Raw genomic sequence first — 15,328 nt, 5'->3', positions numbered from 1 at the left:
AGTTTGAGAGATTATTCCTATTACAGTTTTGGCAGAATAATGATTCTGCATAGCACTCACTTCAGTTTATTTAAAGCAAAGTCCATTAGCAGTAAATTCTGTTACTTTTGATAAGTTTTCAGGTAGGTGAATAATACAAATTGCTCAGATAAATCTGATAAAACGCACACAATAAGATGTCATCTGCATTAAGTTCATGTGGTTTGAGGCAACAGACAAGTACAATTATTTAAAATGTGTGGAAGCTCTCAGTTATCTGTTAATTAGATTGTGGAGAGATGTTTTAGTATTTTTTTGGAGCTCTTGTAGTATTTATAACTACTGGTTCGTACACAGAAAATAAATATCAAATATTGGAAAACTTTTCTGCTTTTTCTCCCTTGAAGTTCATGTTCCTTATAGAAGCTTCCAGTCTGCTGTAGTTGTTAGTACTACTTACTTTTTAAGTGAGTCAAAGTACTTTGATTTTGTGATTCAATATATTTGTATTATAAATGCTTCTTTGTGTTTCATCAAGGAGTAACTTCTAGTGTATTTCTGTTTTTTTAATCTACTTCCCAATGGTTTGACCCCATCCCATGAGCCTGTGGCTATAACAAAGATTCTGAAGGAAAGTAGTTTTTCTGTGTTTTCCTGACAGAATGAGAAATCTTAAATAATCCCTGAATTCATATAGCATATGGAAGATCTATAATCAATGCCACAACTGCACGGTAGCATAGATTACTCAAGAGGTGAACAAGGTTTTGACAGTTTTACAGTTTCCCTGAGGGGCATGCTGTCCTCAGGACTTTAATCCAATTATTGTGCACAATGTTATTTTGACCATTTATTATCTGTTTTGGAATTACTGTATGAAGTGCTGTATATAGTCAGTGATCAAGGCATTTTAGTGGTTTCACACACACGTTTCTTATAGCTGAGTAGCATTGAACTGGGTTATTGGGAGAAATGGGTTACGTTTATTTGTTCACTTCCTTCAGTTAGAAGTGACTCTATTACATCTCAGGAAATACATGTACGGGTAGGCAAAGATGGTCAGGTTTCACAGATTGTGGGGTGAGCTCAAGGCTCCTTAGTGGCCATCCCAAATCTAATAGGAGTACCCCTTTTATATGGTTTTGACTGTCATGGATTGGATACCTGTCATTGCAAAATTTTCTGTCATCAGGTGACACTTTGACTAGCTGTTGCAGAGTATCTTGATTTTCTTCTACTCCATCCCTGTATCTTCACTTACCCTTCATAGTACCTACTGTTGGTCTGTAGGAAATGAAGGAGTTTTTGAGGTGGTTTTAGCTTAGATGAATAACTCATTCCTTAGAAACCTTCCTCTTAGGGCAAAACATACCTACTTTGGCTGAAAAGGTACATGTTGTAGGTCAGACCAATCCAGTTTGTGGTAATGGGGGAGCTGTTTCCTGAGGCAAGGAAGGGATTTTTGGGGGTGTGACTTGGAGAAGTTAAGAGGTGGTCCCTCCAGGAATGTGAATTGCCACTTAATTAAGCCTTCTCTCTGCCCACAAAAAAAGTTGACTGCTAGTTGGCAATGTCTTGTCTCTTTTTGGTTCTTAATATTTTGGATTTTTGTAGTTTCTTTTAAGCTGAGCATTCTTATGGTTTATAAAGAGCTGCTTTTAAACATTTCTCAGATCAAGGGCTACATCTATATATGGCAGTCTGTGTTATGGAGTTTGCTGGGGTAATGGATATACTTTTCATTGAAGGAAACAGGTCAATATGTTTGTAAAGAGATTTCTTACATTTTCATTACTCAGTGCTTATAGAAATTTTAGACACTTATTGTTTTAAAAAGTCTGAGATGTTAGAGAAGTATTAGAATCATGCTAAAACTAAATTTTTAAGTCAATGTTGACTATGCAGAAGTTAATATAGAGACCTGGGAGAACTTGAAAACAGAGATATTGGTAAATTAAAATTACAAGCATGAAAGAAAAAAAACCAGGCGCAATCTGTGACATCAATGGCTTTTTCATTCACCTTGCATTCACTTGAACTAAAAAGGCATAACACCTTTTCAGTCTCTCCTTATAGTTGCTGTTGTCTCTTGTTAGTATGACACAAACACTGTAGAATCCGATGTGCAGGCTCTCTACCTCTGATGAATGATTTCCCATCCCTCCTCCTCCTGGGATCAAACCTGGGGAGCGGATTAGTCTTGTATTGTTACTAAACTTCTGGAATGGCCTTATTGGTGGAGTTTTACCGAAGTATTACATTTATTTAGTAGTCATAACACTGTCCGATTGTCAGTGATGCGCATGGTACTTGATGGACTTTCAGAATACGTTTTCCCCTACTTTGTAGGTTACCTCCGAATACCTGAAAAACAAAATCTTAACAAGAACATGCTTGTGCTAAAGGGAACATTTATTCCATAAATAGAAAGTAGAATGCACTATCTTCTTCGTGTAAGACTGTGTAATGAGGTTTGTTGTGTCTTTGGGTTGGGAAGAGGCCTTTCAGAGTCAGTTTATGAACAGCCTGCAATAGGCAAACCCATTTTTTCAGCATAGGAAAGGATTCAGTGTTTATGGATCTTACAAGTACCATTTCTCGTGTGACCATTTGCATTATTAAACAATGAAAATATGCTCTCATCTACCTGAAGCTATTTTTACTGTTTTATTCTACCTATTTGCAAACTGACTTGGAAGTTGTCTAAAGGAGAAAAAGATACGGCTTACTTAGGACATTTGCTGTTGGAATACGCTGTTCTCCAACATCAGGTGCAATTTTTTTTTGGTAGCGGTCAACATACAGGAGATGCAGAAAGCTGAAGTCCATTGATAGTTAGGGGAATAAACAGTGCAGTCACTGGTCCAGGAGGGATAGGTTTTTGAGGTTTTGGCACAACTGAATAGTCAGGTGCTATTGGAATCAGCAGCTGCTGCAAAGTTGCGGGTGTTACGAGATGGAAACCATTGACTGCAGCACTGATTATCTAAACAGCTCTTTTGTACACTGGCAGCAATGGAATTTCTCTTCCTTCCATTTTCTGGGTGACTTATTATCAAGTATGACAGCTTGTCATGTGTCATCATCATCACATTAGTCCCGTGAGAACGGATGCTCTTCTTAATACCCTCGTCCCTTCCATATACAGGGTGAAGCACAGGTTAAAATAGGAGTTTGTACTTGCGTATACTTGTTGCACTTGACTGTGCAGCAGTGGTTCAGTCATTCAAAGAAGCGACATTAAAGGGACTGACAAGGCATTAGTGAGTGTCTGTTCATTAACCAAAAGGAGGAACAGTTTGCTCCTCTCTGGAATTTATTATTCAGAGTGGCAAAGAGAGGCTGTTTGAGAAGGTATTTAAGAAGCTAAATAAAGTTATTCTGAACACAGTGATGATGATCTCTGTGGTTAAGTAAAATGGAATTAAACTATCTGTTGTTCCTTTAAACTGTTCACATAAATAAATGTAAACATTTTACACTGACTTGTACATTGGTTTAGAAAGATTTATGTCTCACAGATATCTATTGAGGGCTGAGTTTTTAAGCATTAGCACACATTCAGTGGGTTAATTCTGTGGATTTTTAACTTATTTGGCAAATGTAAGAGACCTTGCAAGCTTATTGTCTAGTGGTTTTTAAACACAGAAAATGCACAGTCTACTACACATCTGTGTGTGTTAACTAGTATCATTGCTTTTATGATTTTCACGCACTCTGATATGAAAACTAGTGATATTATGTGTCCATCATGGAAGAAAGGGGAAGGCGATACAACACTTAAAGTGAGTCCAAGCAGATTTAAATAGAGATGAACCAAAGAAAACAGTCATTCATAAGACCACAGGAATGAAGAAAGAAGTTTTTGATGTGAAATAGAAGTGATGAGGAAGAATGAAGTCAGAGGATACCAACATTACAGATATAAATCCTTTCCCTTTTTATTTTCTTCAGCTGAATGAAGAATACACGTAGAGTGGAATGATGTCTAGATGCCCAGGTAGAGCTGTAGGCAGTTGGTGTAGGTGCAGAAAGGGTGAGATAGGTTGGAGAGCCATCAGTATTTGGGTGCATGAGTAAGAAACAGTGGGCATGGGCAATGTTATCAGAAGGTCAGCCAGGAGGTGGTGTTTAAATCATGGGCACAAGAGAACATGAAGTCCCAAAAAACAATTCTAAGGAATATTCAGAAGTAAGAGAGCTAATAAAATGTGGTTTGGGTAACCCAGTCACTGATACTGTTGAAAGTAGCAGAGTGCAGGGCTAATGAGGACTAATAATTGACCCAAAACTTAGGGAAGGAAATGTCTGGAAGGGGGATTACTTGGCAAAGGGAAGTTTTGTGGTCAATTTTATTTGTTTGTTTATTTATTTCAGGAGTAAGTTGACACAAAATTCACTTTTATATTCATGTGGAGATCCATTTTATCTCCAAGTAGGACATTTTAAGGAATTGAAAGAAAGGAAGAGGAAAATCTCAGTGGCAGGCGGTTGATTCAGTGACATTCGGTGAAAATAAGACAGCAGTTAATGGAATGATTTTTGTGGTGTGCTTTGAGAATGGGATTTGAAGACATGCTTGAAGGCTGATGGAAGAAATAAAGATGAGCAAGCCCAAAGAAAAAGCAGCTAAATAGCAAGAATTTTGAGCTGGAACTCTGTCCCAGACATGTAGTCTTTGCATTAGTACCCATCCCATAAAACAGTTACTTGAGTAGTTACCTTGCTATATGGCCTTATACTGGAAAAGTTGACATTCAGCAGGCAGTTGCTTAAAGGTTCAAATGTTTTAAATACCTAGGCTTGTTTGGAAACAGTTTTGTGTCTCTGTTTTGCTACAACATAATAGTTAAGATGATTGAGAGTCTTTGTAATCCAGAATGATATGGCTGAAACAGCTTCTTTTTACCAAATATCTAGTCAGCATGTGGAATATGTGTTCATGATCCCATACCACGACATGTACTTCTGGGGGTATGCAGCCATTTCAAATTCCTAAATGACTTGATTATGAGATAAGAATTGACCATTGACTGACAATTGTGGGGTCTTTTGCCTCTATTGTTACAGGTGAACCTGGTCTTACATTATTTCATTGTGGCCTGTAAACTCCTCATGAACAGTGAAATGATGCACAGTTAATGGATTTCAGGACTCTTCATTGATGTCATTACATAGTTGCTCTGAGTATTTTTGTACTTTTTGCAGGCATCAATATAAATTTTATATTTTGCTTCTAAAAATCAAGCTTATGCCTATGTCTGCTTTGTTTTAGTGTAGTTTGATAATGACTGTATTACTTTGAATGACTGCTTGTTTATGTGCCTTGGTTTGATTTCGGTCTTAAATTTAAGATAACTTTATTTTTAAAGCTCTTCTATATTCTGTTTGTGGCCTTACACTTCTAATTTTTTTTAATATATTCATATTTAAAGCACCTATTCTATCTCGAATAGGCCTGGAAGTTTATGTAGTTTCTGGGTTCATATAATAAAACTTTTGTAGTAGGTGCCCTTAAGGGATCATACTTTTTATGTTGCTCTCTGCAATAGAACTTTCACCTTGAATTCCTCTACAGTTAATATGCCATTATCTACCTTATTTGCCGTACTACATTTGAATAATTTCTCTGGTTTCTTTTAGGGACTCAACAACAGCTTATGACACAACATGCTTTGGAGAAAGAGGCTTTGGAGAAGATTAAAATAGAAATCGAGGAGGAGCTAAAACGTCTTGATGAAGAAATCTTGGAAGGTGCTCTACAGATTTTCCCATTTCAATTGATAATTCCTCTGCGCTATAATGGTGGTTAATTTGTAACAGGTACTCTAGTTAAAGAGATTTTTGGACGCATTGAATCTCTTTACCCTCTTCCCCCAGAAGATTTCTACAGATCATCACGTGAAGTAAAATAGTTAAACGTTACCGTTTGGAGCAGTGGAGTCTAGCCAAAGCAAACAGTTGAATGTCATTTAATAAGCTACTATAAATAATGAAATGTAAGCAGCCCTTAAGCTGCTGCAGTTGATGACAGAAGTGAAATCATTCCTCAGCAGCTAACATTCAGAGGAGTGTGGAATTAAACCATCAGATTTCTCACTTCCACCAGGTTTATTTTTTGTGACATGCTTTGACATGTAAATGTGGCTTTTATAGGGCTCCCAGCAAGGGATGATTTGGAAACAACCTTTGCTTTGCATGTGTGTTGCAAATTGGTAATCTGAAGTAGAAAGGCTCTAGATCTGTTTACGTTCATCCATATAGACCTTTCTTAGAAGTTTTAAACTGAGAAGGAAAAGGTTATATGAACAAGATATTCTTTTTAAAAATTATACTCTAGTACTGCTGCAGTTATGTCCACGTGTGGGCAAATTTTACCATGGAAAAGAGGTTCTCTTGCTGCTCCATCAGGGTTGGCATCAGCTTAAAACTGAGAACAGTTGCACATTCAACTAATATGCTGGTTAGGATGCAGTTGTGAAATAAGAGCTGGAGGGGAAATGTAACTCAAAGTCATCTATGGCTTGTAAGTACCACTTTCAGAATATATTTGGACCATACTTGTTTTACTATTTGTTCATAGCATGCTTTGACTATAGAGTAGTGATTTCTTCGTACCACATGTAAACTGTGTTAACTGGTGGGATAAGAAATCTGAGACTGTTGATGTTCCTATATGAATGAATTTTTATTTTTTTGTATACTTTTTTTCTCTCAGCATTTACCAGTACAGGATTTGACTGCCACACTTCCCCAGTGTTCAGTCCTGCCAATCCAGAGAGCTCAATAGAAGACTGCCTGGCTCATTTGGGGGAGAAAGTGTCCCAGGAATTGAAAGACCATCTGCACAAAGCACTGCAGAGCTTGCTTAGCAAGTGAGTTTGCCTTTACTTTTTCAAAGGGAAGGTGTTTTCTTTTGTGTTGTGACTGCTGCTGAAATGCTAAAGTTGTGACTACATTTTGTATTGCATTCCTTTCTTTTTCAATGTTCCTTTATCTGGCTGGTTTTTTGTTTTGTGTTGTAATGTGCAAATACTTCTTTGTGGTGCTTGCTCTTTGCAGTAATGTAAGTTCTAAAATTTTTCTCAGCTTTTATCATTGAACTGAGACTAATTCAAGTAGTTTGAGTTGCTGGTGAAACTAGCAGCTGCCAGCTGCCAATTCCCATTGCCAATTTCATGAATGCTGGGCCACACCCTGATTAATTTCTTTTACCATATAGTTAAGAGTGGAGCTGAAGGTTTGTTAGTAGTCTGGCTCAAGATGAGTGGGAGAGTTTCCCTGAAAGGGTGGTAGTTAGATGCTTTATGATCACCATTCAGGTACACATCTGAAGCAAATGTGGGCCCCTGGGTTAACCTTGGTACCTTAAGAGCTGTCCTGCCAGTTTAAGATTATTGTTTAAATAGCACATGGTACTTGGCATGCTAGTATCTTGATCAGTGTCTTTTGCAAATTGGTAAAATTGTTGTGGTTGCTTGGTTTTCCATTATAAATTAGCAGTCTGATTTTAATGGATCCACATGAACTACTTCTGGCTGTTCTGAGTGACCTCCAAAATGTATTTGTAGAGAGCTGGATTTGGAAGGTGCTACTTCAGGGACAGTTACATAAATGCAATTGTGAAGGCAGCATTAGCAAATAGCTATCTGAGTCTATGTTTTGTGGATTGGTTTAAATAACGTGGCTCAAAAGAAGCTGAGGATCTCCAGTACTACTCTTTCAGGGTTTGCATAGCTGTTCATGAACTGTTTGAACAATAAGGTACTGGAAGCCTAGATACCAGCACCTAGTGTACTTTCTGATGCATGGGACTTCAGCCTTCTATATGTGCATTGAAGAGGCATCTCATGCCCTCATGAAGGTAATACCCTTTACGGCAGACTTCGGGAAGGTTACAAATTTGGAAGTCATTCCATCTGAACATCAGGAAACACCTTTTTACTGTGAGGAGGACTGAGCAGACACAGGTGCCCAGAGGGGTTGTGGAGTCTCCATCCTTGAAGATATTCAAAAGTTGTCTGGGAATGGTCCTGGACAGCCTGCTGTAGGGAGACCCTGCTTGAGCAGGGAGGTTGGGCAGGATGTTCTCCAGCTGTGCCTTCCAACCTCAACCATTCTGTGATTCCTTAACTAGCCCATCTATTCCTTAATTAGCTCCCCAGTCAACAACTAAGGGTTGGCATTTTATGACCAATATAATTTATAACTGACTGTTCGAAGTCAGGTAGGACAGGGTGTTGGGCAACCTGCTGTAGTGAAAGATGTCCCTGCCCATGATCTTTAAAGATCCCTTCTAACACAAACCATCCTATGATTCTATGACTCTGACCTGGATTTCACAGCAAAGGTGCCGTGTGACATCTGACCAGACAGATGAAGATGGTTGTTTCTTTTTCCATGAGTCATCCAAGCGAAAAGTACACTCTTTCAACTCACCATTTTAACTTTTAGAAACTGATATATATACTGCCTGCTTCTATATGCAGTTTTTATAATGTCAAAACACAGGTTCAGTATTGTGTAAACTAACAATTATTTACCCACAGAAAAGAGTATGTGGGGTACAAGTTTCTCCTTAGGTGGTAAAAGATATGCTAGCATGTTCCTCCAGAAATGACAGAAGCTTATCTGCCTTTACAAGCCAGGCATTTGTCCCATGTGGCCTTAAAAACTTGTGCTTAGTATCTTCTGAAGAGCTGGGGTTTTGATAAATACCTCACTACACCCTAAAAAACTAGACTGGCAACAAGTTGGAAAATTACCCGTAAGCCTTGCAACCCACTCTTTTCATGTGTCTAAAATGGTAAATGGACCTAACAGCATTTTAAGTTTAAATGTCTTAAAGGTTGTAGATAATTGGCTGACTGTCTGACATTGAGGGGTCGTAACTGGTGCACTCTAGGTTCATTCTTTTTAGAAAGTGCCTGAGATGAGGTCTTTGAAAATTAAGTGGTTCTAGGTTGTTAGTAGCCTGATGTTCTAGGCTTCTTGTGTTTTCTATGGGAAAATATTTGCATGCCAAGTATTTTTTTTATTTATATAGGTACATACATACATACCTATAAAGTCTGAAATGCCTGTGAAAATGTGTTGATATGCATGCCTTTTTATAAGGCAAACTAGAGCTACTGTTTAATCTCTTGATAATATCCTTCCTGCAGCTGTTGTTGCTCTTCTCATCCCACTGATTCATTTGGATTTGCGTTTTAAAGGAACTAAAGTAGCAATGAGGTTAAGAGAATGCACTTAAAATGACATACCCAAATTATGTTTTCCCCAGTGTGCTTTAACTCTGTTCTTTTACCCATGTTTGCTACAGTAGTGCTATTTGATACAATACTTATTTTGCTTATATTGTCCTGTCCTTTTATACACATATAAAAAGTATGTTATGGTACCGTAGGCTATTAGATCATGACAGATTCTTGGAGTTCAATAAGCAGTCTTACTGTCCAATACCAGTTACCACTATTTGCCTTAAAACTGAAGTCTGAACTTGCCTTTTGTCATGATCTGGCTCAGGACAGCTACTTTTGAAGCAGTACATCTTCTGCTGTCACATGGCAGAAAGTCTTTGTTGTTCCTGACTGTAAGATACTATGTGATCTTGGAGGAAAAAGTATGAAAGAGAGGAATTTCATCATCCCAATTCAGAGTACAGAGATGATAAATCTAAAATAGAGGTATCTACTGAAATACAAAGGGGAGTTGTGATTAAAAATGCTGTTTCTTGCAAATAAAGGCTTCAACTCTAACATAATGTTAATGTGGTCAAGCAGTCTGTATTGGTTCATAGCCTATATTGTTTATTAAAATTTTACTCTGCATTGGCATCTATCTCACATATGAATTTCTTAGTGGAATTTTTTATCTTTGAAGTCTTAGATTATAAAAAATTACACGCAAGAGCTTAGAAATTTTGGTAGCATATCAGAGAACCTACTTACCTAATGCCCTTTAAGTTGCAGAATATCAAATTATTATGAAATTCACTTAACTAATTATATGAAATCGTATCACTGGGAGAAGGTGATGCCTTCCTGACCCTGTCTGGTGCTGGTGTTTTATGTCCTGAAATGTGAGACTTGTTAGCTCTTGAAAATTACTTGCTGTAATATGTGTGAAAATATTTTGTTCTCTGGAAACTGAGAATTTTATTTTATTCTTGTTCTTTTGTTTCCTTTTATAACTTTCAGTGTTGGTTTAACTTCTGCAGGCCAGTGACATATCAAGAATATCGAGAGCGCACACAAGAGACAGCTGTTCATGCCAGTGGATGGAACAAGGTACAAAATAAGTGACTTTGCTATCTCTCATGTCTATTTGAAGTCCATAGTGTTTTTACTAGCTACAGTTAGGCTTCACAGAGGACCAAGAATAATAAGAACCCACTTGTTTCTAGTAAGAAACAACTTTTGCTCTCAGAATGGTAGATGTGGACATGATATGTAGTTTATAGATAATTTAGCCAGAAGTTATCTAATGGAAGTATTAGGTCAATCTTCAGCTCAGGTTCAAAATATCTGTTAAAAAAAAAAGAAGTGCTAAACATGGTGAAAATAAAAGTTGATAGTATCTTCAAAATATTTAAATTGTTCAGAAAATATAAGGATAGTGTGCTTACCTGGTTTCAGGCATAGTTATCTCAAATGATATGAAGCTTCTTTTTAAAACAATATGCAAATCTGTAAATTAATTGAAACTTCATTTTAAAACAAAATGCAAATCTGTAAATGAACTATCTTATAATAGTTTTAATACAGAATTACTGTTCCCAGATTCATCTTTCATTAATCATTCAAATTCATCATCTTAATCATTCTCTGATGGGTTCAGTGGCATCATAAAAGAATGAAAGAATGAAATACCTATTTTCAAATCTAATCACAAATTGTTAAAATTTAGTCTTAAATTTAAAATAGAACAAGAAATCTTTTTCCCCTCTTTACATTTTTTTTTTCCAGAAATACTTTTCCTTAGCTAGATTTCCCTGCTTACTTCAGAAACTGATCATCTAACCAAGGGTGTGGGCACTTTTAAAGCAGTTTATTAAACATTGCTTGACAAGTTACTGTCCATGGCTCCAGCAATTATAATTGGTGTGTGTGCTTTCAGTTTATCATCTTGTGATTCATAGCATTTTAGTTTAAACAACCATGAAATGTGGTTATCAAGAAGGTGGCTTAAGCTAGCACATTTTACTTCTCAGTTGGTGAAAACTAAAAACAAGCATAAAACCAGTCATTGTGGCTCAGCTTGCAAGGGAGGAGGTGGATTGAGTTTGACAGTTGCCTACTGCGTCTCCATATGCTATTGTTACACACCTCTTGAAGATACAGCCCTGGGTAGATGGATCTGCTACATTTGGGGGTTTATGATTCAGCCTTCATGGCTGCTACATTTGTGCAGCCCCTGTGACTAGTGGATTTTGGTACCCATCAGTTTGTGATTGAGAATATCATCCAGAAGATATCTTTGTTACCCGTAACATTTGTTACTACAAAACTTGCAGTCCACGAGCTAAGGAGAATGGAAATTTTACAGAATAATACAGCATCTGTTTGTATGGTTTTCGTGGTAGCTGGATGTTTCAGGAATGCCTAGCAGTTCCTTTAATAATACTTGTTTTGAGGACATGGAATAGATTTGTGTTGGTTTCATTTCCTTTTAAATTCCTTTATCATCTTAATCAGAATCGTATTTTATAACAGAAGAGATCCAGATATCTTTCCTCCAACCTCAACCTAGCTTAATTTTCACTCTAAAGAAGAAGCTGTTAGAAAAAGAATTTTTAAAAGTAGATATAAATAGACATAGTGTTAAGTCTAATTAGCAGGCATACAGCAGCAAAATGAGGCTATGCTGACCTCAAGTTTATGAAAATTGGAAGGATGTATATTTAAATTGACTCTATTGGGAGAACTGAAGCTTACTCCCTTTTACGACTAAATAATAAGAAAACATACAACTAGCTGGGCTAGCTGTACAGAATAATAAATCTCTCCCTGTTATATGCTTGCAGCTGTTACGTATGCTTATAGCTTCTTGGGTGGAGCAGAAATTGAAGATGCCCAGTAGCTGTGGCAGATGTCAAAGGGTTAAAAATGTGGAAATACCCTCTCACAGACAGAATTCTATGTGATCAAGGCTTGTGGTTTGATCCAGACTAGAAGACATAAAACAACTGAAGCTAGTAGATGAAATGTGTTTTCAGTTACATGTAAGCTGTATCTGTTGTGCTCAGTAGTGGCATCTTGCACAGCAAGATGCTCTTTTTGCTTTCAGTAGCCTATGAACTAGTATACAAAATCTCACTTCAAACTTCTGAGCCTTTGCTGCTGTAGGTATGTATTATTATACATATGTATATTTAAAAGCCCAACCTATTTAATATATTGAATGTGATGCACTCGGAGAGCCACAATGATCACTTAAAGGCCTAGTATCTCAGTGGCACAAAGCAGACTCAAAGTAGTCTTTGCAAATCTTCATTGATGTTATGTGGATGAGAACCATGGCTTACAGGTAAGCATATACTTCTGGGAGCTACTGGATTATCTAGATGGTTAGCTGGTTGGAGGTTGTGGACAAAGGCTTGATCTGTCTGGTTTACAATTGGGAAGGTGTCATTTTTAGCTATACCAGTTTTCAAAGAACCTATTCGTTATACAAGCATGAGCAGAAGGAAGACACTTCTAAATATAGCTGTTATTTTTTCCATTTAAAGATGCAGATCTTTTCCGGAGTGCAATGGTATGTTTGAACTGCTGAAGAGATTTGGTTAACTGACTAGCACATGAGATGTAAAGCAATGTTTTCAGTCACTAAAACATGAGTATCAATCTGAATGAGGAAATATTGCAGGGTAAACTACTACATAGGAGACTCAGTTCTTCCATTAACATCCCACAGAAGCAAAGTTTACCCACAGACATTAGAAGTGCTGGTTCTCAGTAAAAAAAAGTCAGGAGAAGAAATTATTTCATGTATTTCTCAGAAATTGTGATGTGAAAATAATAGCCATGATGTTGGATTCTGTAAAGAAAAGGAGTCTTCACCTTGTATTTGAAATAAGGCTTTCATTAAAACAAAACCAAAACGACCTCAAACTTAAGGCAATTTATATTTCTATAATAAATAAATGTAGTAAAAAATTGAAATACTTCACTGTTGAGATTTTATGGGTTTTGCTTAAAATTGAGTATCATATACATACTCCAAAATACATGATTACACTATTGTGCATCAGATAAAAGGATAACAAATACTGAGATTCAACTGAACTGGTAAGTAGGTTAGCAGTCATCTTAATGTCCCACTTTTACTGATTAGTGGAGCTAAGGAATAATACAACAAAAATGTAAGAAATAGTCATGTAAAGAATTAGATGAATCTTACGTTGAAATAGTCAGAAAGTACGCAGAAGTGGCAATTACTTTGGATACACTTCTTCAAAGTCTCTGGACTTTGTAATAATTTTTTTGTGTGTATGTTTGAATTTGTAATATTGTACTATGGGATTGCAATAGTATAATTGACAGAAATCTTAATTTACACAATTAATCAGAAATCTTCTGATAGTAGAGGGTTTTTTTTAATTATTCCGTAGAAGTTTTCTCCTGCCAGCTATTTTCTGGCATGCTGTGCTTGATACTCTGTATGTTTTTCTTCAGTCAAAATATAAATAGACCCTAGCATCCCTTCCCAGGCATACTGGTGGAAGAATTGCAGTTGCTTTGAATTGCTAAGGCTATATTTTTATTTTGGTCTAGTTAAATCTCATCACTGTTCATATAGCTACTCTTAGATTCAGAAAGCTGTTGATAACCTTTATGGAAGTACTGTGAATGTACCTTCTTTCATGAATTTAGGGTCATGCAAACCTGTTACTGTTCGTACTGGTCTCAAAGGTTTCTATAATTTCAATAATTTCAGTGGGAAAGGAAAACCAGGTGGTGTTTGTTGGTTTGCATGGAATTGGATATTAGAGTTTCATTTGGTCCCTCGCTCCTGAGGCCTGCAGAGACTTGCTAAATTTGGGAGTGGATGGATTAGATATTTAAGTTGGCAAAGGAGATGGCAACAATCATGTTCAGTATGCCAACGTTTGAGCTCCCTTCATTTCCTAACCAGCCTTTTTTTTGCCTCTGTTTCCCTTGCCTTCAGCTTAAAGTAAATGTCAAATATTTTGAGATCTCAATGTTCATGCTGTTGTAGAGTTATGTGGGTGTGCCCAAAGCCTCTGAAAGATGCCTGGTCTTGACAGCTTGCTTTTTTTTCTTTGATCCAAAAATATCGAAGTTTCTTCTGACACTTGGCTCACCTTGACCTGCTCCTTAACGTTTGCACAATGTAAGCTTGCACCTCTCCTGCCTGAGTTGAGATTAATTACAAGAAACTCAAAAAACCCAAAGGCTTTTAAAATTCAAGCACCATCCTGTTCCTAGTTAAGTGACTGCAGTGTAACTGTTCATCCCAGAACAGTACTATAACCTGTCTGCCATAGTACTGGACTTTCTGAGTTGCTATCAGCTGGAACATCTTAAATTTATCAGATTACAGGCATTTTTAAGGCCCCATCTGTTTTTAGTGGTACATCTCAGTGTGACTCCACCATGAATTTAGTACGAATCTCAAACCCAGCCTACTTTTCCTATTTGTCTTCCTCCAGCTTTGTATCCTGAGGTGTGATTTCTGGGAATAGTAATGGAGGATATTTACAGAAAAGAAAATCAGGCTGAAGGAGGAGGAGACTGAGAAAGGAAGAAGGCATTTGGAATTCAGTCTGAGCAGTAGTATTAGCCCGCATCTACCTTGTGCAGCTGGGAAATAATGTTCTTATTTGAACACTGAATAGATATGCAACGCAGTTGTCACAAACTAGGTGTGATAAAACTTACAAATATTTTTCTCTTGTATCATAATAGCGCTTTTTCAGATGCTAATGACTTAACTGATACCAGTTTCCTGAACTTGGCAAAGTGCTGCATATAAACTTTGCCCAGAGGGCCACTTGTGTGCTCTAGAAGAATAAACTTAGAGTTTTTAAAGTTCAACTGCATGTTGTTTAGGCAAACAAAAACATAATTTCAGAAGGAAGTGTCTAGAACTGTATAATATGAAGGAGGTGGATTCACAGAGTCTTGCATCTTCCAGAGCAACTGACATTTGGGTTAAGGCTGAGCATTCAGTTAGAGACAAAGGGTTTGGAAGGAGGAATGAGAGTAGGCAATGAGGGAGGGAATTCTGTATGTGTTAAATTTGGCATTGGAGAGAGAGTTAACACGGAGAGCGGTCTGTCATTTTAAACGTGTCTGTAATGTAATGGTGCTGGGAGGAGTTGTTT

At 37.1% G+C, this 15,328-nt stretch overlaps 1 protein-coding gene across 4 annotated transcripts in view; it reads left to right on the top strand.

Moving 5' to 3' along the window:
* Nucleotides 1-15,328, top strand: part of BCL2L13 (BCL2 like 13) — a 45,422-nt gene that overhangs the window by 9,651 nt on the left and 20,443 nt on the right. For 3 of the 4 annotated variants that reach the window (XM_049821515.1, XM_049821516.1, XM_049821514.1), the window contains exons 3-5: nt 5,623-5,733; nt 6,698-6,854; nt 10,199-10,268. In XM_049821515.1, coding sequence (XP_049677472.1) covers nt 5,623-5,733; nt 6,698-6,854; nt 10,199-10,268 — 338 coding nt within the window. Of the gene's footprint in view, nt 1-5,622; nt 5,734-6,697; nt 6,855-10,178; nt 10,269-15,328 lie in introns of all 4 variants that reach the window. The other variant, XR_007508630.1, reaches the window with a different exon arrangement.

Source organism: Accipiter gentilis, chromosome 18 (assembly GCF_929443795.1).
Source record: "Accipiter gentilis chromosome 18, bAccGen1.1, whole genome shotgun sequence".
Classification (NCBI taxonomy): domain Eukaryota; kingdom Metazoa; phylum Chordata; class Aves; order Accipitriformes; family Accipitridae; genus Astur; species Astur gentilis.
This window is presented reverse-complemented; position numbering and strand designations above follow the sequence as displayed.